This window comes from Aquarana catesbeiana, linkage group LG01 (assembly GCF_042186555.1).
Source record: "Aquarana catesbeiana isolate 2022-GZ linkage group LG01, ASM4218655v1, whole genome shotgun sequence".
Taxonomy (NCBI): domain Eukaryota; kingdom Metazoa; phylum Chordata; class Amphibia; order Anura; family Ranidae; genus Aquarana; species Aquarana catesbeiana.
In genome coordinates, this window is record NC_133324.1 from 308,926,458 (window position 1) to 308,952,921 (window position 26,464).

The window sequence follows — 26,464 nt, forward strand, 5'->3', positions numbered from 1 at the left end:
TGATACACAAAGAAACAAAATTTTTATTTACGTTAAGCATCGTTTCATTTGTTTTAGGTTAAAATATGTATCTCCATGTAAAAGGTGGTTACTGCTGGATTCTGCGGATGGATTGGATTTGGAAGGTCTGTGCGTGAGATCCCCACTCTCTCCAGTGCTTGTACTCTCCTGAATGACGGTCACACTCCAGGATGTACTGGAAGCCACGATAACCGGGATACTGGTAGCACACCCAACTGTAGGGTAATGAAAAGAAAATGGATAAATATGTTTCTCAGTCCTTTCCACAATACCTATGTTTGTAATGTCATCAACACTGAAGAAGGACCATAAAAAACTTGTCATCTGTATTTAGGTTGAGGTGAGTGTAGCTTGGTAATTACACCTCTTTAAACCCAGTACCCTGCGCTCAGGAGGAACCTAAATCGTATAAATATTCGAAGTGTACCGCGTGCTGCCACCTTAATATAAAAAAATCATAATCATAAATAGAGTAGATGCACATACACTCTAATGCCCTGTACACGCGATAGGATTTTCCGGCGGAAAATGTGTGATAGGATCTTGTTGTCGGAAATTCCGACCGTGTGTGGGCTCCATCACACATTTTCCATCGGATTTTCCGACACACAAAGTTTAAGAGCTTGTTATAAAATTTTCCGACAGCAAAATCCCTTGTCGGAAATTCCGATCGTGTGTACACAAATCCGACACACAAAGTGCCACACATGCTCAGAATAAATAAAGAGACGAAAGCTATTGGCTACTGCCCCGTTTATAGTCCCGACATACGTGTTTTACGTCACCACGTTCAGAACGATCGGATTTTCCGACAACTATGTGTGACCGTGTGTATGCAAGACTAGTTTGAGCCAACATCCGTCGGAAAAAATCCATGGATTTTGTTGTCGGAATGTCCGATCAATGTCCGACCGTGTGTACGGGGTATTAGGTAGCACTACACATAATTTTGCAAGCACTATTTCCCCAGCGCTAAATGTGTAACAATAAATAACACTGTGAAAATACTGTATTAGTATAAAATAAATAAGTGATCAGCGCAACTTAATATTATAAATATAGATGATTTAGCACTGTGCAATAATCTGTGCAAAAATTGCTAAAAAATGCGACTGTGCAAAAAAAAAACGCTAAAGAAGATGTGCAAAATTGCTAGGTGTAAATATGAGCTTGTGCTCAAATAAAACAATGCCAATGAACGCTCATACTATAATATAATAATATATTTATTTTATACCAATTTAGTGGACTCATACACTTTAGATCTAGCTGCAATTTATCAGAGTACTATATTATACATTCACTTTGATAGCGCAAAGGACCTTACTTACATTTACACTGTGAAAATATTAATATAGTAATAAATTATAATATTATTTTTTTACAGTGGTGTTATTTATTGTTATACATTTAGCACTGTTTGATTAGTGCTTGCGAAATCTAGTAGTGCTAAGAGTACATGTTCATCTACTCTATTTATGGTTATGGTAATTACACTGTACTTTCTATGTGTGTACTATACAAATTTGTGGTTTATAAAGTGCCGTGCCATGCCGGAACCTGTTCTGCAAGCTGCCTAGTAAGTTCCTAGTAAGACTTTAATATAACTGAAATATAAGTCTTAAAATGTATGCTCACTACCAAGATTTACCCCAAACTTCCCTTTACCCCTCCAGAGAATGTTCCAGCATTATTTAAATTTTTTTTTTTTTTTTTTTACTTTCTTCCTGGAGACATAAAATAGCTTTTATTCCTCCTTGTGATATAATGGCTAGATCTGTAAAATTCTTGCAGGGGCAGCTGCAGTACGTCAGTTCATTCTCATATAGGCTAATGCCATCCCCACCAGAACTACATCGCTCAAGAGTCCTTTCCCTACACACAGGGGTTGATTTACTAAAAGCAACTAGACTGTACACTTTAGAAAGTGCAGGTGCACTCTGCCAGTGCAGTTGCTCCAGAGCTTAGTAAATGAGCAGAAGCTCTGCTGACTTCCATCATCCAATCATGTGCAAAAAAAAATTGTGTTTTTTCTATCTTCCTTGCATGTGATTGGGTACTCTTTGCAAAGTGAAGCTTCACCTCATTTACTAAGCTTTGGAGCAACTGTACTTTGCAAAGTGCACAGTCTATTTGCCTTTAGTAAATCAACCCCACGGTGTGTGGGCAGCAGTGTTAATTTTGTCGACTAACTTAATACTATTTTAGTTGACTAAAGCAAAAACAGTTAAAACAAAAAAAACTAAATCTAAAAACAACAAAAAATCTAAAACAATTTAGATGACTAAAATACGACTAAAACGTCATTTTAGTCAAAAGCCTAAAATACGACTAAAACTAAAATGGCATTTTGGTCAAAAGACTAAATTGAATTTATATCACAACAGCTAAATCTGTGTCTGTAGTGCATGTTCAGACCTTAATACCATAAATAATAAACATTTTATTAGATTTTTACTCCAGGAGTATATAATGTTTGGCAGTTCTAAAGAAATAATGCATTAAAATTTAACTAAACCCATTTGATTTTAGTCAACTAAAATGTACTGGAGGTTTTAGTTGACTAAGGTATGACTAAAACTAACGCAACTCAGATGACTAAAATAAGACTAAAACTAAAATGGCATTTTAGTCAAAAGACTATAACTAAAGCCTCGTACACACGATCGGATTGTTGGCCAACAAAACCATAGACTTTTGTCTGAAGGGCGTTGGCCCAAACTTGTCTTGCATACAAACAGCAAGGAATTGTCGGCCAACAAATACGAACATAGTGACATACTACGTTGTTTTTCAGCTCTTTAACGCCACCCTTTGGGCTCCTTCTGCTAATTTTGTGTTAGTAGAAGTTTGGTGAGGGTTGATTTGCTCTTTTCATTTCACACTTTTCATTTCACACTTTTCATTTCGCGGTTTTCAGTTTGTTTCTGAAAGGCCGTTCGTCAACCAGACATGTTGCGGAATCGGAGGAGATAACGTGTTATTTATTATTGGCCTTGGAGTTATTGCTTTGAGGTTATCTTTTTGGTTGAATAATGATTTGATCTGGTATATTTTCTATATTATTGGATGCATAGAATGCACTTTTAGGTTAAGTTCTATTGGCAGATAGCATGTCTAATTTTATATTTGTTTTCTTTTTTTAATGCACAATCAAAACAGTTGTGGAGAATAATAGTTGGCTATGTGTTTTACTTCAAATGACAGTTTGGGAGTAGGTAGTTACTTTAAAAAAAATACAATGTAAACTTGATAAGGGACATCAACATATGTCACATCTTAAAAACTACAGGATAATGGTGTTGTGGTAACTTGCCCAAATAAAAAAAAACAAAAAAAAAGCATAATAATATTATTCTTGATATTACTAGAAAAAAAAGCCTTTGAAAATTCGTTTGCAATAATTCCATCAGTATCACTAGCAAAACAGCTTCATTATTATCCCATTAAAGAAGAAGAGAATGTGCGCTGCATTTGGAGATTTCATAATTTGCTCGTCCTTGCTTCCAAGCATGCGTGTTTGTACTTTGGACTTTTGTCCGACGGACTTGTGTATACACGCTCGGAAAATCCCACAACAGACATTTGTTGGCAGAAAATTTTAAAACCTGCCATCCGACATTTGTCCGCGGAAAATCCGACAACAATTGTCCGATGTAGCATACAAACGGCCGTGATTTCCTGCCACCAGCCTGTCATTACATATTTCCCATCGGAAAATCAGATCGTGTGTACAAGGCTTTAAACTTAATCGAAATTTTATGTCAAAATTAACACTGGTGGGCAGGCTCTTGGGAACCAAGGCAGCAGCATTATCCTTCTGGAAAAAGTCGAAGTATGCATTTGGAGGGGGATAGAGGAGTAGGAACTGACAAAACTGGTTGGAATCTCAGTGCGGCAGAGACGTTGTGGTTGATTTACTAAAGGCAAGTAGACTGTGCACTTTGCAAAGTGCAGCTGCACTCCGCAAAGGCAGCTGCTCCAGAGCTTAGTAAATGAGGTAACTCTTCACTTTGCAAAGAGTACCCAATCACGTGCAAGGAAAGTTAAAAAAACAGAATTTTTGCTTGCACATGATTGGATGATGGAAATCACCAGAATTTCTGCTCATTTACTAAGCTCTGGAGGAGCTGCATTTGCAACTGTCCTTTGTAAAGTGCATAGCTTAATTGCCTTTAGTAAATCAACCCCATTGTAATGTCAGCCCAAACAGGAATTTAGGAGCACATTAGATTTCTGGCACACCAAAAGGTATTATTCTGTCATTGTAGCATGTTAACAGGGATAAACCATACTGAAATGTGGATGTATTGCAGAGATGTACGAATATTCCACCCTGACATACATTTTAACTCTCTAACTATAAATCATGCTATTTTGACATGTGACTTACGCGCCAGACTGAACACGGAAAGAGCCAACTTCATTGTTACACCAGCCCATGGCCTGCAGGGAGGGATAGTCATCACTCAACTCTCCTTTTCTTCCCAGGAAGTTTTCCTTCTCAAAGATGGTCATCTTGCAATCACGATGGTTCTAAGTGAGTAATACAGACATTTTTTTGTTAGAAGAGAAACATTTAATGAACTTGAGAGACACAACAAAGGGGAGAAGAAGGCAAATGTTAATCACAAATAGCAGTGATCTATAGGAGCCAAATAAAATGTACTGCAGTCATCTTACTGTGTGTTTTCATGCACAAGAAAGTAACCTCAAACTGTCATCAACTGTCAACTATCTAGAGCATTCTTGGACACAGCACACAGTACCCTAGTGTAATAGATGATACACTTACAAACACCTTCACTACATAGGGACTGCACTTGGTTTTCAGATTTTTTAAGTATGCATTAAAAATATAATCTGAATCAAAATTGAAAAGGCTTTTGTTTTTTAACCAGCAGTATACTGAACCAGTCCACTCATTTTTTGTCAGTAATGTGGTGATTTGGGAACAACATTTACTTACCCATTATTAATGCAGGAGAAGTATTCTCATACACACCCTGCAGGCATATTTGTTTCACAAATACACAAATGGTCAGATGAATCAAAGGGTTATTTTCTAGCCATCGGTCAGATCAAAACCTGCCCTGGAAATGTGAATCTGATTGGTAATATAGCAAGCAAAGAGTGGTAGGAATGGTGGTCGGCATGGTGCCCCCCCCACCCACATTTGTGGTGAATGTGGTGCCCCATTACATTGATGGTCAGTGGAGAAGTTTCCCTTTACATTAGTAGTGTGTGTGTATTGCCTGATATTTGTGTTCAGTGGAAATGTACCCCAATTACAATAGTGGTTGGTGTAGTTCATCCATTACACTAGCGGTCGGTGGAAATGTACCCTCTTACATTGGTGGTCATTGGAGTAGTACCACCTTACATTAGCAGTCAGAGGAAAAGTGCCCCCTTACATTGGTGGTCAATGTAGAAGTTACCCGTTACACTGGATATCAGTGGAAAACTGCCTCCTTATATTGATATATGGTCGGTGTAGATGGAAGATCAATCCACTACTGCATAAGGGACCTCTGGAAAAACACTAAAGTTCTTGGTCAAGAAAGGCGGCAGCAAAGGATGCTGTCCTATTGTTATTGTTGATATGCATTTTGTCTTCCCTATTACCACTTTCATAGCTGCCAGTTATTTTGTCAGCCTCCTGCAGAAGGAGGCATAGGGCAGGGTGTTGTTAAAATTCCATAAGTTCACATTCAAAAATTAATTCTTATGTGCCGTACACACGGTCGGATTTTCAGATTGAAAATGTTTGATGGGAGCTTGTTGTCGGAATTTCTGACTGTGTGTAGGCTCCATCGGACATTTTCCATCGGAATTTCCGTCGCACAAAATTTGAGATCTGGATCTCAAATTTTCCGACAACAAAATCCGTTGTCGTAAATTCTGATTGCGTGTACACAATTGCAACGCACAAAATTCCACGCATGCTCGGGATCAAGCAGAAGAGCCGCACTGGCTATTGAACTTGATTTTTCTCGGCTCGTCGTACGTGTTGTACGTCACCGCGTTCTTGACGTTCAGAATTTCCGACAAGATTTGTGTGACCGTGTGTATGCAAAACAAGTTTGAGCCAACATCCGTCGGAAAAAAACATAGATTTTGTTGTCGGAATGTGCAATTGTGTATATGGGGCATTAGAGTCAATCAGCCCAAGACTAATATTTTTGAGTGGATGCTGTTGGGATTAATGCGCACACTGCTCTTTATTTTTCATAATGTCTAGTGGGGAGATCTCTTTATTTGGGTTCTCAGGACCATCCACCTACTGTGGTCAGTGCACAGGCAAACTCAGTCTTACTGCTGGCCTTTTTGTTAAAGCGGAACTTTATCCATAACAGCTTACTAAAAAAAAAATTCTTTATCAAGGAATATACATTTCACATTAATAATTTAAAAATATGGTTTATACTGCGCTAAAACTGTGAACAAATAACATCTATAAGGTTATATTAATTACATTAATAATTATTCTTCCAAATTTAGTGTGTTCTGTAAATTGCCTCAAGCATTGCTCCCATTTCTTCTTGCCGGAGGCTGCCATTTTGCCTCTAGTGAATCTGATTTTAGGCACAGTGCCGAAAAATAGAGAGCAACTGAGCATGTGCAGAGCAGGGTGAGACGGAGTATTCCTGGATTTTAAACAAAATAGATACTTATTTTAAATGGTTTACATAACTATACCTGCAAAAGGGTCCAAGCACAAATTATTTTTTTGACTAAAGTTCCACTTTAATATTATGTAATAGAGAAGGTTCTACTTTTATGGAAAGAAAGAAACTGAATAGAAGATTGGAGTGGAGAAAGTGACCCTGTCTGAGCGCCTGAGACATACAAAAAGTCAGACAATGACAGCCTAGCAGTTCCAACTCATAGATGAATTAGTTGTTTTTGATTGGACTTTATCTTTATGCAGAACTGCCTTTGTGTTTACTACTGTGCCCAAAGTCAGAGGATAACATGAAAGTTCAAGAAGAAGGATCACCGCTCCAGGTAAGCAAATCAATCTAATCCGGATGTGCTGGGTGCTAGCCATGGCTCGCCACCGAAGGCAATAGGAAAAGAAGGAAAGGCTGCACACCAATGAAAATGATCCAGCCTGATTTTATTGATCCAACATGAGTCACACACAACAGCCATCAAGACAAAGACCCAGGACCCAGGAGGTGACGCGTTTCACACTGTCATTAGTGCTTCTTCAAACTTTTTTCAGTTTGAAAACGCACTAATGACAGTGTGAAACGCGTCACCTCCTGGGTCTTTGTCTTGGCTGCTGTTGTGTTTGACTCATGTTGGATCAATAAAATCACGTTGGATCGTTTTCATTGGTGTGCAGCCTTTCCTTCTTTTACTCAGAGGATCATAGGGTCCCTATGATGACAATGCAACAGAAGCCTGTCTCTTTTTGTTGAGTAGTAATAAAGGTAGGATGTTATTTAGAGAACAATGTGCTTGTCAGCCCTTCAATTTAATAAAATTCTGACCTTTTTTTGTCTACTCTCTTGTCAAGTAAAGAGACTAATAATCAGATGGAATAACAATTCTACACTTCCAGTGTAAGTGCTGAAAATGTCTGTATGCCAAGAAGTTACACGCTGTACTTTATTATATTAACATTGGTTGCCACCTTTTTCATAGTTCTGTAAATAAGATTCCACATCATTATTGTATAGCTAAAGGCAACACTTTTTTTTGGTTTGGCTAGAGTGCCAAGTAGCTAGAACCACTGTCAGATTTGTATTGCTTTATGTGTCCTCATCTAAGGACTCCAACATACCAGGCACATGTACTGGTATTTGCATTCCAAGAGATCTGCAAGTCAAAGTGTATGTCTTGCCAAAATAAAAATATAATTTTTTTTTTTCTCCTGAAAAACACTGCAAGTAAAGAAAAGTACCCGCTGATCTGCCAGAAATCCAGCGAGCTCCTAACTTCCTGTTACTGATATATCTGTATCTGCTGCATTGACATTCCAAACAATGTTCTCAGCTTTGTCTTAGTTTTCTTCTGCTGGACTACAGAACGCCTCGCTTTAATGTAGTTGATGTACATAGTCCAGCAGAAGGAACTATGCAGGTTTGACAACACAGCTTGAGGTGTCATGCAGTAGATTGATTGTGTTGTCAGCTCAAACAGGAAAGTTACTACCTCACTGGATTTCTAGCAGATTAACAAGTCTTTTTCTGTATGTGAATTGTTTTAAAAGTATAAAATAAATGTGAAAATATGAATATATTTCCAAGATGTACTGAATATTTTTTATTTAATTTTGCCCAGACATACAATTTAAATTGCAAATTTCTTGGTGTACACATTTTATGGTTTTGGAATGATGTGGATACAGCTTTTTTCTATTTTTAATAAATCGACAAGCAAAAAAAATATTTGGATTGACTTTTTGTAACATGCAGATTGCTCAGGCAAGTTTTGACGGAGAATATTTATCATTATTTGTTTCATTTCTCATTACTACTGATACACTAGTTTGGGTCCAGCAAGGACCTAATTCCCTAGAGTTTTAGGTTTTTCTATCTTTATGTTTTTCCTTTGCGTGTTTCTCTTTATTTCACATTTTAGCAACATTTTGGCAGATTAACTGGCCTCTGTTATAAATTAGCTCTTGAATATATATGAGTGCTTGGGACATTGGGCTGTATTCTCCATAGGTCTCTGTAGAGCAGTAGAGTATGTTGGCACTGTCTAAATGCCATGAATAAATACTATAAACCTTCAAGAAACGATCTCTACACAACACAGAAAAGCTCTGAAAGCAGACTAGAAACCAAAAGACCCAAAAGACTTGTATGTATTGATTATTATCTTTAAATATTTATACTAGATAAATGCCTTGAGAAAATATACCTTTGGTTTTTGCTTTTTCTATAACTAACCACTGATTATTTGATAGTATTAATAGAACAAGAACATTACCATTTTTAAGCGCCAAATGAGGCAGGCAGATGGGACTTTGTATGAGCCTCTGAGAAATCACACAAAAATAATAGAATAATAATTTAGAATTCCATAAAGATACAAACAGTAAAGTACAAAACACTATTAAAATAATGAATTCACATATACAGTTTGTCTTGCAAAGAGTTCACTTCTTCAGATCCACGCTTGTATATTCTATATCGTGAGTTGAATTGTAGATCTAATTCCTCAGAACATCATATATGGACATGAATGTTGTCTTAATGAGATATACACTATATTACCAAAAGTATTGGGACGCTTGCCTTTACACTCACATGAAATTTAATGGCATCCCAGTCTTATTCCATAGGGTTCAATATTGAGTTGGCTCACCCTTTGCAGCTTTAACAGCTTCAACTCTTCTGGAAAGGCTGTCCACAAGGTTTAGGAGTGTGTCTATGGGAATGTTTGACCATTCTTCCAGAAGCATATTTGAGAGGTCAGGCACTGATGTTGGATGAGAAGGCCTGACTCGCAGTCTCCGCTCTAATTCATCCCCTCTATCAGGTTGAGGTCAGGACTCTGTGCAGGCCAGCCAAGTTCCTCCACCCCAAACTTGCTCATCCATGTCTTTATGGACCTTACTTTGTGCACTGGTCCAAATCATTTGGTAGAGGAGGGATTATGGTGTGGGGTTGCTTTTCTGTTTTTCAGGGGTTGAGCTTGGCCCCTTAGTTCCAGTGAAGGAAACTTTTGAGTCCTGACCTCAACCCGATAGAACATCTTTGGGATGAATTAGAGCAGAGACTGCATGCCAGGCCTCATCTATATCGGTGCCTAACCACACAAATGCTCTTCTGGAAGAATGGTCAAACATTCCCTTAGCCACACTTCTGAAGCCTTGTAGACCACCTTCGCAGAAGAGTTGAAGCTTCTATAGCTACAAAGGGTGGGCCAACTCAATATTGAACCCTACGGACTAAGACTGGGATGCCATTAAAGTTCATGTGGGTGTAAAGGCAGGCGTCCTAACACTTTTGGTAATATAGGTTATTAAATAGCAGTGGTCATCAACTCTAACAGGGCTAAATCCAAAAGGCTCCAACTATATTCCATATCCCCATATCCCCATGTCCTGTATGGATGCTTTCCTGTTTCAATATAAAACCACTTTCATGAAAACCACATCCATGTCATCAGAACAGCTGCTCACCATACTGGTGCCTTATTGGAATCAGACATGTGCTTTTACTAATGACATGGATGTGGTTTTCATAAAAGTGGTTTTATATTGAGGCAGGTAACATAGGACAGGTGAGCATCCATATACTGCAGGATATGGGGATATGGCAATAAAGTTGGAGCCTTTTTAATTGAGCCCTGTTGGTGACCCCCATAGAGTTGATGACCACTGTTATATAATGTATGTCCGTGACAGAACATTCATGTCTATATATAATCTTCTAAGGAATGAGATCTACATTTGGTGCTTGGAGACTGTACAATTCATGGTATAGAACAGTGATGGCGAACCTTGGCACCCCAGATGTTTTGGAACTACATTTCCCATGATTCTCAACTACACTGCAGAGGGCACGAGCATCATGGGAAATGTAGTTCCAAAATATCTGGGGTTCCAAGGTTCCCCATCACTGGTATAGAATATACAATTAAGGAGTGGATCTTGAAGAAGTAAACTCTTTGCGAAACGCATTGGTCCTGTATGCGTTAGTACTGCAAGACAAACTCTATACCTGAATTTATTGCTTTTAATGGTGTTTTGTACTTTACTGTTTTTAAATTTATGGAATAAAAATGTATCATTTTATTATATTTGTGTGATTTCTCAGTGGCACATACAAAGTCTTATCCATGGTCTCCCTGCCTCCTTTGGCACTTAAAAAAAGGTTGTGTTTTTGTTCTATTAATATATAAATGGATGGTGCCCACTGAGAAATAGGGAAATAACATATATGTATTGAAAAAACTGAACTTCATATATTTCTTTACAATTATTTCATAGTGTTATTTTAAACAGTCTTTTCCATATTACACTGGCATCCTATAACATTTTTGCAAGCATGCAAAGTAATAAAATTTAGGGCAAACATGCCAGCCAGCCAGCATCCAGCTGTCATGTAGTCTGCTCCAAGCTAGAAATTATAAGTTAATATGAGTTATTGTGTGCAAGGCTGATAACAATCTCTGCAATATTCTTAACTGGCCAACAGCTGTAAACTCTATTCTAGAATACATAAAAATATTACTATTAATATATTACTATTAAAAGATAATACACAATTTTAAATACAATTATGTGTGTAGGCCATTATTGTTAGGTGGTATGAACTACACTCTGTCATATGTAAGTGAAAACTATTATCAGAGGCCCCCTGTGGACTGCTATGGAATGTGTACTTACAGCACAGGCAATTGGTCGGAAGGAGGTCATTCTCTCGACATGGTAAGCGTTGCTGCCACTCCAGGCCTCCCAGCGGGGGTACTCTCCTCTCTCCAGGACAAACTGCTGACCTTGGAATCCTAAATGCTCATATCCAACCCAGCTGTGGGAATAGAATGCAGACTGTGATTACATTGCATGTGTTAGCAACCTGTATTATCTTGCATGGGTAAGCCAAGACTAACATTTTCCTGTATGTGGTTTTTATTTCTATTTTTTTACCTTAATTACCTTATGTTTTATTTTTAATGTTTAATTCATAAGAGTTGGTAAATTGTTAAGAACTTGTCATTAGTTGTGATGTGTGTAACTGAAGATATCATTTTTGTAATGTTTTAAAGCAGATACCTCTATAATAGGCATAAATAAATAACACATTGTAAAGTGTGAGTTACTGTAAGAAAGGTTTTGTGCTGCACATTTGTATAAAACAGAAAAAATTAAAATAATATGCAGAAGCAAGCTTTTCTGTATTTTAAACAGGCAAGCTTGTCTCATGTTTGACATCCTTATGCCGCGTACACATGATCGGAATTTCCGACAACAAATGTTGGATGGGAGCTTGTTGTCGGAAATTTTGACCATGTGTAGGCTCCATCGGACATTTTCCATCGGAATTTCCGTCACACAAAATTTGAAATCTGGATCTCAAATTTTCCAACAACAAAATCCGTTGTCGTAAATTCCGATTGTGTGTGCACCATACCGACACACAAAGTTCCACGCATGCTCGGAATCAAGCAGAAGAGCTACACTGGCTATTGAACTTCATTTTTCATGTGTTGTATGTCACCGCGTTCTTGGCCATCGCAATTTCCGACAACATTTGTGCGACCGTGTGTATACAAGACAAGTTTGAGCCAACATCCGTCGGAAAAAAATCCACAGTTTTGTTGTCAGAATGTCCGATCGTGTGTACGCCGCATTAAAGTAAATATACAAGGCAAAATAAATTAAACTAGATTACTAATATGGAAAAACAAGTATGGCTTTGCATAACCTAATAACACATACCCACTTGATAAATGAATTATTACCAGTTCTCAAGACAAATGAATTGGAAATATGCTATATTATGTATTTCATAATTAGCAACATAAATACATTAATTGTATCGTCTTCTACCAGGGTACTATAGGTGTAACAAACATTTCTGTTTATCAGCACCGTGGCTGCAGTATAAGGTTTGTAATTTAATAAAGCCATTATGGCATTATAACAGTCCAACTAACGTAGGCAGCAGCCAGTGATGCTAACTGGCTAGCTCTAATTGAACCTTCTGCCTGGCCAAGATTGTTTGGCAGAGGTCAGGTTTATTTTCATCATCATGCATTACCAACTAGAGCAGTGCAGAGTGTTGGCCCAGTCCAACTGGGGGATCATTTATTGAGGGAATGCAAATGCACTGACTACACAAAGTGTGGTAATATATCACAACCAATTTCATGTTTTACTGCTCTTATTACAGGAAAAGGGTTACTGGTCTTTGAACATAGGCTTTGCTCTATGGTTTTCTTTTATAGAAGAGTCTTAAAGTAGAACTAGTCTCTGGGTATCTAAATATTTACATATTCAAATTAAGCAGAAAATAGGCTCACTGTTCTATGTAGCTGCAGGCACTGTGGCATATTCATCCTCAAATTTTACAGTAAAATATTTTTCACTTTAATTTTCTCTCAGTAGCTCACTTTGCTGTCACCTGTCAGCAATGACTTGCCACCTGCCAGCCTTCCAACCTCTCAAGGAAAACACAGAGCAGGTAGACAGGAGAAGGAGAGAGAGAAAAGTACTGTGAATCAAACTAAACAACTTCCCAACTTAAATTGTAAATTTTGAGCATGAATTGTTCCATATTAATACAGCTGCAGAGGTCAGTGGGGCTTATTTTAAAGCCCCTTTACTGCTTGTTAAGAATAGGTACTGCAAATATTTGAGTGTTTATAGCTTGGCCACAGTTCTATTTTAAGCTTGTTTGACCAGTATTCATACTTACGCTCCACTCTCTATTTTAAATGAGCGGACAGTTTCAAATCCATATTCCATGATGTTATAGCATTCAGATGTAAACTCGTGTCTGCGGCCCTGGAAGCATTCTTCATCCCAGGCAATAATCTTAAATGGAAGCAGTTAGAAGTCAAAGCATGAGTCACATGATGACACAAGGACACAAGTGACAGACAGCCACAGAGCAAGATGAGGGCAGTGAGAAAGGTATATAAGATTTCCCCAGTGATGCTCCTGAATGACAGAAGAAAAACACCAGTGCATAGCCAGTAATATCATTTGTACAGTTGGTCTAATTAAGCCTTATGTCATGGTGAGTCTGGAGGGTAGTTCGGGCTATCAGCTTTTTCATTTTCCTCGGACTTTTATTGAGCAGAACATAATGCTTTTGGAGATATAAATCTAAGGCAGACCTCAGGGAATAGATGTCTGCATAGAGTAATGGTTTACAGCAGCCTGTTTATCTGGAATCGCAATGTTGTTTGCTAAGAATTATGGGTAATGATAGCTGACCTAGTAAATTATGTATGTGGCAAGCACTTTCTATATAGTTATGGTTAAAATGAAGTATAGGTCTCTATACAGTATTTAAAATATAAAAACCGTATTAAAACTGATCAGGATAAATGTAGGTCTTTATCCCACAGGGAAAGTGTGAAATGTGTCATTTGCTCCTTTTAATTGGACAATACCTAAATGACCTGACACGCTGTTATTATTCCATTGGGAGTAGTGAGGATTTCTTTTCGAAAAGAAAAACATTTTAAATAAACACAATGACACTAATGGGCTGCAGCTTTTAGCTTGCACATCTTGTTGTTATTTGGGTTTCCAAAATCTCATGTAGACAGTTACACTGTGTGTGTGTGTATATATATATATATATATATATATATATATATATATATATATATATATATATATATATATATATATATATATATATATATATTCTCCATATCGCAAATGTTATGACTTACATGGTCAGTCAATGTAAGTGAAAAAAACTCATACAGAAAATGGTAATTGCCTGGCTGTTATATTGAAGGCTTTTCTACTTTAAGTCAATTACTTCATACAAGTATTTAGATTAGGAATTCTGAATTTCGAGGCTAGCCAAATATAAAAGTGTAGAAGCCAAAGACAGCAAGACAAAAGAGTTCAGCCTACAAATGTATCTCAGTAGACTCCATCAAAAATTAACATTTCAGTTGTAGGTGGATGAAAACATAATTAGATTTTATATCTTTGAAGGAATCTAGTGACAATACCCTCCAGCCATGGTCCCTGGCTTTGTTCTCACCAAAGCAAGGCAATGTTGCCAGTGTCTTCTAAAATGTTAACCATGTGCTAGTCATGGCTTTAGAGAATACTGACCATTCTGAGTGCATTAACTGACCTGGAAATGAATACAAATGTTATTCTCATGGCTATGCCCAATGCATGTGAAATATTTTAGAATAAGCTGGACTGGTACTGCACATGTACACTGCCTGCTGGCAATGAAAACACTAAATCTGCATCAGTGGCCTTTATATATATTTAGGAAATTGACAAGGGAAGATGGGCTGAAATATGGAGTTCTTCTAAATGTAATATTTTAGATTATAAAAATGAGACTAATATTGCTGATCTGTTTTGAATGTCTCTTGACATAAAGAAGCAGTGGGATATGTAACTAACAAGTATGTATGTTTGACACTACCTGGGATCAAACCCAAGATCTGTTTGATTTGTGCTTCTGGTATTTGTACTACTCTGTTCCAGCACTTACATTCATCCCATCTAAGCCTTTCTTTGCATTTGTATATGTTTATTGTTTTCCTTGTCTATTGAATTCCTGTCTTAGTGGATCGTGCCTTTTTGCCTCTCCTGCTCCAAGACCTGTCTGGTCAGTGTTGTTCTTAGTACCACTTCTTAGTTTGTTTGCAACTCTGCTCTTCTTAATCCTTTGTCCCTGACTCCTGCTTCTGTCCCCTTTGCGATGATAACAGTCTAGTGTACTTCTTGTCATTTGCCATAGTTACTTTCTTCTTCTTACATGTTGTTTCCCCTCTCTATGTCCTAGTTCAGTGTGTCCTACTAGTTATTCAAGAATTTGTTCATACTCTTAGAGTAGCTATGCACAGGCAAATTACTGCTGAACAGTGAATGAGGGGATAGCTACCAAGTTATTCAAACACCAGGAACACTCATCTTGATTCTTGCATGAAGGTGATTGCAGTGCAAATGTGGTACTTTCATCCATTACTATTCTATCAGGCCAACTTGCAAGGAGAATTTTCTCTGGAGATTACTCACTCTCAAGAGATCAAAACTGACCCAAGTATTACAAACTTTGTTTAAAATTACGAGTGTTGCTTGTTGTTATATGGCTGTATGTTTCCATTCTAAGTTTGGAATCTTGGGTATCCCACTATGAAGGTGTTAGACCTAAACTAATTCAGGCTATCTTCAAGCTACAACAAGTCAGAATTTATTGGTAAACAGCTAACAGCTAAGTTAATGCACCACTGAAGGTTTAGCTTTGGGTGGACACTAAGATCCCTCTGCTGAGGTTCCCAGTCTGCTTGCTAACACCTTAGAGATCATTCCTATCTCCTTTAAATTCACGTTGTACAAGTTTTAAGCACCTCCTACATCCAAATCTCCATTTACTGCAGCAATGAAAAGGTGTGATTAGATTTCTAAAATTTGTTTAACCAGTTGACTTTAACCAACACTGAAATTTTCTTTCATGTTTTAGATTTATTTGCCATTTAGCAAAAGAATATTAAAAATGTATTATATATGTATGTGCAAAGACTATTATATGGGGGTCCAAATTCAAGACCAGTTTCTGAAAAGTGTTGTTGTTGTTGTATGGTATGCTCTTGAATGTAGTGCTTCTGTGAAATGCTAGATGTATAATACTCAGGAATTGAAGTGTAACTTTAGAACAAAAAGATTTGTATTTTAGGCACCATGAATAATGAGGGGAAATACCTTCCAGTGGCCAGCAAATTTAGTACAGTGTTGGGTCATAGTGGCTCTGTCCTGTGGAGAAAGAAAGATAAATATTATATACAAATTGTTAATATTGCTTTTTTAACATTGATGCACTCATAATAACAATGCATAATTACGATATGAATATATATATATATATATATATATATATATATATATATATATATATATATATATATATTGCATTGCTTTGTGTTGCTTTCAATTCTTTGAATGATAGTACCCTTTCCTGACTTTGTGAAAATTAATTCAATGATTTTTTGTATAAGAGTATCCTGTCTGTTTAGTGCAACCTTTGCCAACCTTTTTTCCCCTAAGAAACCCTTGAAATAATTTTTCAGGTCTTACAGATTCCCCGCTAAAATGTCTATACCTAAAGCACATGTGACAGAGCATAATAAGTGTAGAAAAGGAAAAAAAAAGGATTGTGGTGTCCCAGAGTATTTGACTACCATGGCTATAAAACACAAATAATTTTCAATAATAATCTGAAACTAATATAATAATAATACCAACAACATAATAGAAGGCAGACAGTGAAAATTGTGGTTGAAGCATCATTTAATGTCTTATGGTTGATATCTAATTAGCATAATTAAGCATATTCAAATTATTAATTTTTTAACATATTAGTGTTTGCTGGGAGCAGATATATTTTTAGAAATTGTTTAATTGTTTTTACCACTTGTCAAGGAACTGTATTATGATGGTTTATCTGTTAAGTTGCTATAGTCCCACCATTGTAAGCAATGCCTATAAAGTATTTTTTCCCCTACCTAGTCCCTTTAAGATCCAAGACAGGGAAGGTGAGCATGTGAGTGTGTCTTTTCCCCCCTATAAAATGGTGAGTTACCAGCAAGTTACTTCCCCTGTCAGGATCTTGAGGTGGTTATAGGAGTGCGGCCACAGTGGAATCCTAGTTCTGTATCTATATCACACAATGTGAGTTTGACCATTGTAGTCTTTTTAACTTTACCATAGTAGCCTCCCTGGCGGTTTTCCCGAGTGTGGCTCGGGGTTAAAATTCAGGTTCATTAGCGGTAACCCCGAGCCATACTCGGGATTACATCGCAGGATCCTGGTGTGGCTTTACTTACCTTGTCCCCGGGATCCTGCGATGTCCCCCGCTGTGTCTGCGGGCTCCGTCCTCCTCCGAAGCCTCTCCGTGCCAGGCTCCATTCCCTGCGAGCGGCACGACGCACGGGGGCGGAGCCTGGCGGCAAATTAAAAAAATTGTAAAAACATAACACATACAGTACTGTAATCTTACAGATTACAGTACTGTATGAAATTATTTCACATCCCTTTTGTCCCCAGTGTTTTGTCCTATGCCCTGCATGCAGTTTTATGTTATATATACTGTTCTTTCTGCCTGGAAACTGGAGATTGTCCATAGCAACCAAAAAGTGTCCCTTTACATCAAAAGTGGCTTTAGACCAGCTAGAAAACAGCGATAGTAAATTAGAACACTTGCAGAATTGAGCGATAGTGAATCGTGGGGAAATTTATTTTATTATTATTTTTTTTTTTTTTTTTAATTATTTATTTTTATTTATTATATTATAATTTATGTTTTTGTGTTTCAAACTTTATCATACCTGGGATATCTACTAGACTCTTGTTTGGACAGATTTAAGTGTGTTATTGTTAAGAATTACAGACCTACAGTATAAAACGCCTAATTTCCATGCAAAATAATTGTACAGCTTTCAGCACCTAAAATCCGAAATAATCATACCGCCAGGGAGGTTAAACCGAGTTACACTAGGGTAGCTTTGCACTCTCTTCTTTTGTGTTTTAGTGAAAATTGTAGTGCCCCTTAACATTGGTGGTCATTGTAAAAGGGGGACCCCTTACATTGGTGACCAGCTGAAAATTGCCTACTTGTGTGGTGGTCAGTGTAGGTGAGAGATCGATTTGCACATGCTCACTGCTTACAGTTTATGTAAACCCCAACAATGAACTTCTCTTATGCGCTCCCCTTTTGTTTGTTAAATTACCATTGGAAGATAAAAAAAAGTGTCAGAAATTTAGAGCTGTCATTTCTCCTCTGTACACTTTCTGTGTATATCACAAGAGCCCTACTAGTTCTAATCTCAGGACTACAAAATGAATTATCAGTATGTTGTAGAGATCTGAGAGGGGGAAGGTCTGTAAAACACATTGGGCAGGGCTGATACCACTCTGTCCACAAAAGTGTTGTGTTTTCATTACACAGCAGAGCTTAGGAGCGGGAAATTTATTTTTTTACTATGACATGTGTTTTATGAAACCTCTATCAAACTCAAGAGGAACCATGGTTGAGAAAGGCTGATCTAGTGCTTTTCGAGGGTACTCAGTTATATTGCTTATATTAGAAAGTCTTCCATAAGTCTGCAATGCAGAGTTTGCTTGTGCCAGTCTCTGCATTAAATAATCAATCTGGCATCAGCATCGTTCCTCCTTGTGTCCCCATACAAGTAAGGATAGAATATTTATTCTTGATATCAGAAAGTGGGCTGTGACTAGACAACCATACATACACTGAAGAAAACTTTTTTTTTTAAAGTCTTGCGCGTAATGTAATGTAATGCATGGGACCAGGCATATCATTCTATTGTCACAATGATGTTTTAGGACCACATGTAAACTTTACTTCCTTCATGAGACCCCTGAACAGATTAGGTAACCAACCCTATACTATTTGACAGTTTCTTGTTCATAAATTTTTTTTCTGCATAATTATCAGCATCTGGCAAGAAATTAATAAACAAAATCAATTACTAAACCTAAACTTTGATATTGAGGCATTGTTGCTAATAGTTGGGTAATGTAATTGTTCATTTAGTGCTAGTATTAGTTACATAGTTAGGTTGAAAAAAGGCACAAGTCCATCAGTTCAACAAATAAAAAAATGGATAAATAAGTAGAAAACCTCCACATTACAGATCCCTAATCTCACAGATAATCCAGAGGAAAGCAAAAAAATAAAATCCTATAAAGCAAGGTCTTCCCATACAGGGTATGCAGTAAACACAAAACATAAAAGGATCTCACTTAAAAGGGGTGTAGTTACAGCCTTTGCAGAAATGTACTGTTCGATAATGACTCTCAGATCAACTAAGGACTAGCCTGGTGTAAAATCAATCTTAGATAAAACAATAAAAACTGTAATTTTCCAGGATTCCTGTGCAGATTTGTTGCAGCAAGTTAAAAGTGTCCGTAAAATAAGATAATATTGATTGCTTTTTTAATGTTGATTCAAAAATTAGACTGAAGGCCATTACACTTAGAAAATAGTGTGAATTGTATTGTAGGTGCATCATTATGGAACTGTGTGATTTTGTTCATATAAAATAGTACATGTTTTTGATTTTTTTTATTACTTAATTGGTAATTATAAATAATACACATAAATATTATATATATATATATATATATATATATATATATATATATATATATATATATATATATATATATATATATATATATATATATATATACTTCTGACTGTGCTGAAAAAAAAGTCACAGTTTAAGAGTATGAGGGACATGTTACTTCTCTGCTCTGCTTTTGCAATTCCATATAAACTTTAAATAGCAAATGCTACTCATATGCTTTTACATCTATGGTGCTTTCTACATTCTACAATGTTTTCAGAACAGTTGGGGATTTCTGGTAAGAAAGCCCAGCACTACCTCTGCATTTGTTGTGTGTGCTTGCAGAGGAAAGAGGAAGTACAATCTCTATTAGGAGAAGAACAGATTACATCTGAATCGTTCATTTCACACATTCAGCCGTGTGTTTAACTTTAAAATCTGTTTGCACAGCTGTAACTAGCTATCTAAAACATATATATAAATATATTTAAAGCAGAACTACACCCAAAAGGAAATGTTCCACTCTTCCTTCTCCCACTTCCCCCTCCTCGTTTGCATTTGGCACTTTTTTTGGGGGGGTACCTGATTTTGACAGGTACCCACTCCCCCACTTCTAATCAGATCGCCGCAGCGTTCTGAGCGTAAGATCAACCCCCTCCTTCTCCCGTAGCCTTCTGTGACACATCATAGGTCCGAGAAGACTGTGGGACCAATCACAAAGTGCAGCATGGCTCATGCATGCACAGTTGGAAGCCAGCTGGGAAGCCACAAAGCTTCACTGCCAGTTTCCCTTAGTGAAGTTGCCGGCGCCTGCACCTGAAGGTGATTGAAGAATCGGCTTGGATGAGGACAGTGCTGGATCCAGGGACAGGTAAGTGTCCTTATATTAAAGTCAGCAGTTGCAGTATATGTAGCTGCTGACTTTAAATTTTTTGAGGAGAGACTGGAACTCCTCTTTAAGTATATTAAAGACACCACACAAACTTTGGGCTTTACCATACTTTTTAAGGTAACATCATGATCATAAAACAGACACCTAGTGCCTGATCATCGGCTTATTTATCTAGACATCCACTAATCCTTATGCTCTGTTGACCTCATGGATTCTTGGACAATTCATGAACCACCTCTTCGCATTCCTGCATCTTTCTGTTTTCCAATAAGGATATTCATCACATTGAGATACCATTTGGAAAGTGCAGGGGGAGGAAATTTCCAACCAGCTTTTTCGCAGTAATCCATTTGTTTAATAATTGTCTAACAAAGAATCTGGAATTGTGGGTTCCTGAACAACCTGGAGCACTCTGGCTCATGAAACTGAGGGCAGGTTTTAAGGAAAGATGAACCTACAGGTTCACTTTCAGTGATGTTTACCTTCAATACTAGCCATAGCTAATTTATGTTATTTAGCACAGTAATGCAGATCTGTCAATGCATTTTAATACAAGACTAAAAGTTTGCATATGTTTTAAGAATCTTATCTTAGTTTCTGTCTTATTATGCACTCCAACAAAGTGATGGTAGCTGTCCCCATTTTACTTTAGCTATTTCTATATTGATGTTCACAGGTGGCCAAGATTATGATATGGGTTGTCATGACTCACTGTTATGTGCATATACAAAGACAGATCAAAGATCTATGGGTATTGGTACAACCGTTAACTCAAATTCACAGGAAGGAACAATGATTCTTATCGCTGAATGCACAAAAGCTGGATACATTTGGAAATGTTTCAGCATTATGAAATAGGTCTGCAATAAATATGTCTGTTTGGAGTACATTACTCTTGGTAAAACAATATGTTGTTTTTTTTTATGAAGTCATTGAAAAATGTGGCATCTTTTATATTTCATCTTGTCCGAGTTATGCCCTTGCTCTATATAAGTGATTATTAAGAAGTGTGCCAGCTTTGTCAGTCATGTTATGATTTATTATTCAAGCAGAATTCATTTTTAGCAGCACAGCATTGATGGGATAAAGATAAAGGCTGTATTGCAAGTGAAAATAAAATACTATTTTAGCTATCTAGTGCAAAAGCAATGATGTGCACTGACCCATAGCATCCATTCACAAATCAGCTTTCATTGGCATTGAGATGTCTGTTTGGCTTTGCAACTATTGCCTAACAAGTGAAGTTGCAGCACACTCTTCATGCAAGCACAGGGGTAAAACGGACATTTATTGAATAGTCACCCATCCCAAAATAATATTTGTCTTTTGGATTAAAACTGGTGGCAAGATATGCTTGTGGTGGTGTCTCTGACTCTGTTCTTCAGTAAGAAAGTTTCACTTTTACTTTGACAGACCGAGTCTCAAAACTTCCGCAGCAATCTCCATTAAATATCGTAAAATAAAAATTAAACTGGAAAGATGTGAATCCCTCATAATGGATGTGGCATAAGTCAGACTTGGGAAGGCCGATCCAAGGATCTCTTCAACAGAGTAAATATTTTTTTTTTTGTCTTTTAGAAAGGTGACTGTCAACTAATGCAGTGAAATATTTAACTTTTTATTTCTTTTGGCAACCTGCAGGTGGCAACATGAACATGTATTGCAATATATGCAAAACAAAAATCCCTGAGTTATGCAAAAGTTTGCTAGAAGTATGAAAGGTTGTACAGCAGGGTGCAGAGGGTTAAGTCACCTGCTGAACTGGCTGAGATTCGATCCATCTATGGCCAGCTAACCTCTTCATTTTCGATATGGAGACTAGCATGCAAAAAAAAACGGACGATCACAATTTGACGATGTGTACCTGGCTTAAGTTTTGTCCGGATAACTGATGTTTGCTGCTGTCCTGTATTGACAAGTTTAATGAGTCCACTAAACAGGTCGGAGGAAGCACATGCTTCTATCCTCCTCTTCAAGCAGAGACAGTTCTACTCAGTGTTAACTGTCAGGAGCAGTTTACAATTTCAGTGCTAATGCTGGGCTTTCTTAATAGACAGCTCAAAATGAACTGTACAGAATAAAGCATAGAAACATGCCTAAATGTTGATTTATAAAATACAGATTTTATACTAATATTATAAAACTATTTTATAAAATAAGAGTTAATAGTCTTTCACAAAAAAATCTAAATAAAACTGACCAAAAAATCACTGCGGTTTCCCTTTAATACCTATATAGCTTTGGCTTTCTGCTAGGGTTGCTTATATCTGTTGCATCTGTACACTGTGCAATGGAAGCTTTAAACTGGATAGACTGTCACTGCTATCCCACAAGATATATACGAAATTGAAAATAAATGGTGCGGTTTTAATTAAGCTGATATCCAAATTAAAAACATCATCTGCATTTTTCCAGATTAAAAGTTGGTACATCGTGATATAACTCCATCTAATTTCCCATCAGTGATTAGCTTTTCAAATACCCAACTCTGACAAATGTTATATAAGCGCATACCGAACAAGTGCGGCATATACTCTGACTAAAGCCATGAAATCAAGGAGAAACGGATATATTTTAAGCAGCTGACAGATCTGTGGCTGTAAGCGCATTCCGTCATCTATACTTGAGCAAATCAGGCTATTTCTCATGTCAGAATGTTTGTCTGGGAAATGTAATTTGACTGGCTGGAGAGCATGATTGATATGCGAATGCCGCTCTCCTGGAAAAACGTCCTATAAATGGACAGAGTATTGTCTGATAACTTAGTTACTCAGTCTTGCCAGAACCACCAGTATATTATGGTGCAGTATCATTTGAATTTGCATGCTAATTATCTTATTTTTGTAATCAGATGTTTTATTTTTATACTCCAAAATTTATTTTTTTGAAAGCCTGCCTCATAAATACTTCACATCAACTGGATGCTTTAAAACAAGTGAAAAAATAAAATTGTCCGTTTTTCTATAACATACAGTAATTGATTTAGTTGTAATTGATTGCTTAATATGGATTTGGAGACCTGATATACAATCTTCTAATACCATACTCTTCTACCATTTGTATCACTTGACCCTTCCTCCTAGATTGAATGCTCTAATGAGCGGGGCCCTCTAATTCCTCCTGTATTGAATTGTATTGTAACTGTACTGTCTGCCCTCATGTTGTAAAGTGCTGCAGAAACCGTAGGCGCTATATAAATCCTGTACAATAATTAATGTTTATTGGTCACATATAAGCAGTGGTTACAGCATTTTGAAACTTGAAATCCTTGGTGGCACTTGTTATTAGATATGGCCAAACCAAAGCTGGATAAGGATTCAGCCAGGATTCCTTCATTTGCACCCCTGGTTTTTGAATGAATTATTTACCACCCACATATTTTTATTAATAGAGATACAAGCCTGGAACACATCGGATTGGCCTTCAATCCTAAATGCCCTTCCTTGCATGAAAGCAAATCACAGTGTCAACACTAATCTTTAGTCGTTATTATGACATGATCATTTTTAGCGATAGTAGCATGCAAAGTTCAGTAACTTCAGTACAGAAATCGACTCGCTTTTTACTATACCAAAGATACATCAGATAAGAGATGCATTCTGTTTGAATATACTTTTTTGCACTATGCATATTATTCCTGTTCTTTACAGTGCTAGAGAAAGCCTATATATGTCAATAATAATTCTCGAAAGTGTTCTCATAAAAACCACATGCATTGAACAATTTCAGCTAGCTCTTTTCTAACTACTTATATTAACTAATTGTTACGTATGTCTGTGGTTTATAAAAAAAGGTCTTTTAGCTATTTAGAAGGACTGTCTTTTTACGGAGACTGTGCTCTTGCAGTCCAGCAGGTATTACATGACCTTAGGAAACTTTTATCTTTCTCTTCTATGAACCCTATAACAGAGTTGGCCAAACACTTACTAAGACTTGCTTCCTCTACCGTCCATAGAAATATGGACCTTACCTTGCTGAGATCAAGCAGCTGAGAGTCCGCTGTAGGCAACATGCTGAGTGGCTGATCTGCTTGGGTTTATATAGCCTGCTGAATGGGTCATAGGCAGATAGAGGCAGCTTTACTGAAACCCCTCAGTCAGCACATGCAGGGAGGCCTCGTTTAGGACCTCTGTGGCCTGAACAATGAATATAATCTATACAGGAGGTGCTAATGTATAGAAGTGCAAGCCCATCACATTTACATTGAGACAGCCATATATAGTTTGGTCCACAGGATTTGTAAATATCCATATGTGATTTAATGCACAGATTAAAGTAACCTAACCACATGCAGATCATACCAACACAACTTATATGGCTATTAGCTATGTGATATCAATTAATCAAAATATTTCTGATACTGATAGAATGCCATAGATAAATAAGAAACTATTTATTTTTCACACAGCAATAATCTGGAATATATTATTTAGGGATGAAACTGAACAAGTGACTAAAGCTAAACAGCAGACCTCTAGTGCCACTAAGAGGTAAGATTTCAGAGGAAAGCAAAAACACCAAAAGACAGCTATAGTGGAATGAGATATCATCATTCTTTTCTAACGAATATCAAGCATTCTAAACTTGTAGAGATATTTATGTCATATTATCAATGCTATATGTTACCAGTTTGAACAAACAAAAATTAAACAACTTAACATCCACATCAGTGCAGCTCACAGTTGCAAAATGTGGAAAATGTTAACTGAAGGCAGCTTTATCTATGATAATGACATCATAAAATCTCAAACATGTTAACTATCCATAAAGGACTGAACAAGAACATGCAACTCTAAAAAACTGACCAATAACGACTTGAAGAGGAGTTGCGAGGAGCTGACTATTCAATATAAATAAAGAGGAAGTCTCCAATGTCCATATAAGTGTATTGTAATGGTAGGTATGAATGTAAAATACCATAACTGGGCCTGTTATTAAAATACACTCTTTACAATAATCAATAGCGCACATCTCAGTGTTAACGCTGGTCTCTAAGCAGTTATAAAAGACACACATGAATGCAACTCTGTAAACATTAATACATCATTAAATTTTTTTTTTTTTAATTGTCTGAATTTGACGCGGTACCTCTTGCAGTTCCTGTACAGCAGAACTGGAGTGTGAGAAGAAGAAGAAGTAGTACAAAGAATACATCAGTTAATGTTTTGTCAAGAAGAGGACTAATATGTAGGCAGGTAGAGGTTAACGCTGCCCTAGTTGAGAAGGGTATGGATAATTATGTTCCTGAGTTTTTCTTCTTGCAAGATTTGCTGGGTCCAACCCAGGTACTGGTTCTGTGAGTTATAAAAGGAACAGGGGATCTGCACCTAGAGAGACCCGAGGGGCCTGAGATTTTGAGCCCGAGAGATGTGCTTCTTGTTGCCGTTGCCGGAACCTGGATCGCCAGTACAATGCCAAGCTCAGAATTCCCACTGTTAGACTGATTTTAGACTGCCAGATTGGTGAAACTTACAGTGCTCCTTGAAGAAAAGACTTTATGGACTTTGTGGACTTTACCAAGTATGCCAAAGGAAGAAAAGAATACAGCGCTGTGTCAAATAAAGGTTCAATAGCAGCCAACACAGCTGTAGACTAGAAGCGATGTGTATAGAGATGTAAATGTGTAGCGCTATTAAACCCAATAAAAGTATGTGTATAACTTTTAAAGTTATATGAGAATTAGTGTATAACATGTATCAGGTGAACAACACAATAAAAATTTGTGTATAACTTTTTAGAGTTGTATGAGAATTAGTGTATAACACATATTAGTTGAACACCACA

At 37.1% G+C, this 26,464-nt stretch overlaps 1 protein-coding gene and 1 long non-coding RNA gene across 2 annotated transcripts; one reads left to right on the plus strand and one right to left on the minus strand.

The window, feature by feature from the left end:
* CRYBA4 (crystallin beta A4) lies at window positions 1-24,737 on the minus strand. Its single transcript, XM_073629358.1, has 6 exons — window positions 24,651-24,737; window positions 16,403-16,453; window positions 13,407-13,525; window positions 11,375-11,516; window positions 4,415-4,557; window positions 1-236 (listed from the first exon to the last, which is right to left on the minus strand). Exons 1-6 carry the CDS (start codon window positions 24,690-24,692, stop codon window positions 89-91), a joined length of 645 nt encoding a protein of 214 aa, XP_073485459.1. The 5' UTR covers window positions 24,693-24,737; the 3' UTR covers window positions 1-88.
* On the plus strand, window positions 6,969-26,308 carry LOC141143882 (uncharacterized). Its single transcript, XR_012244332.1, has 3 exons — window positions 6,969-7,029; window positions 22,094-22,231; window positions 25,778-26,308. It is a non-coding gene; the product is annotated as an uncharacterized lncRNA (long non-coding RNA).
* The last annotated feature ends 156 nt before the right edge of the window (window positions 26,309-26,464 follow it).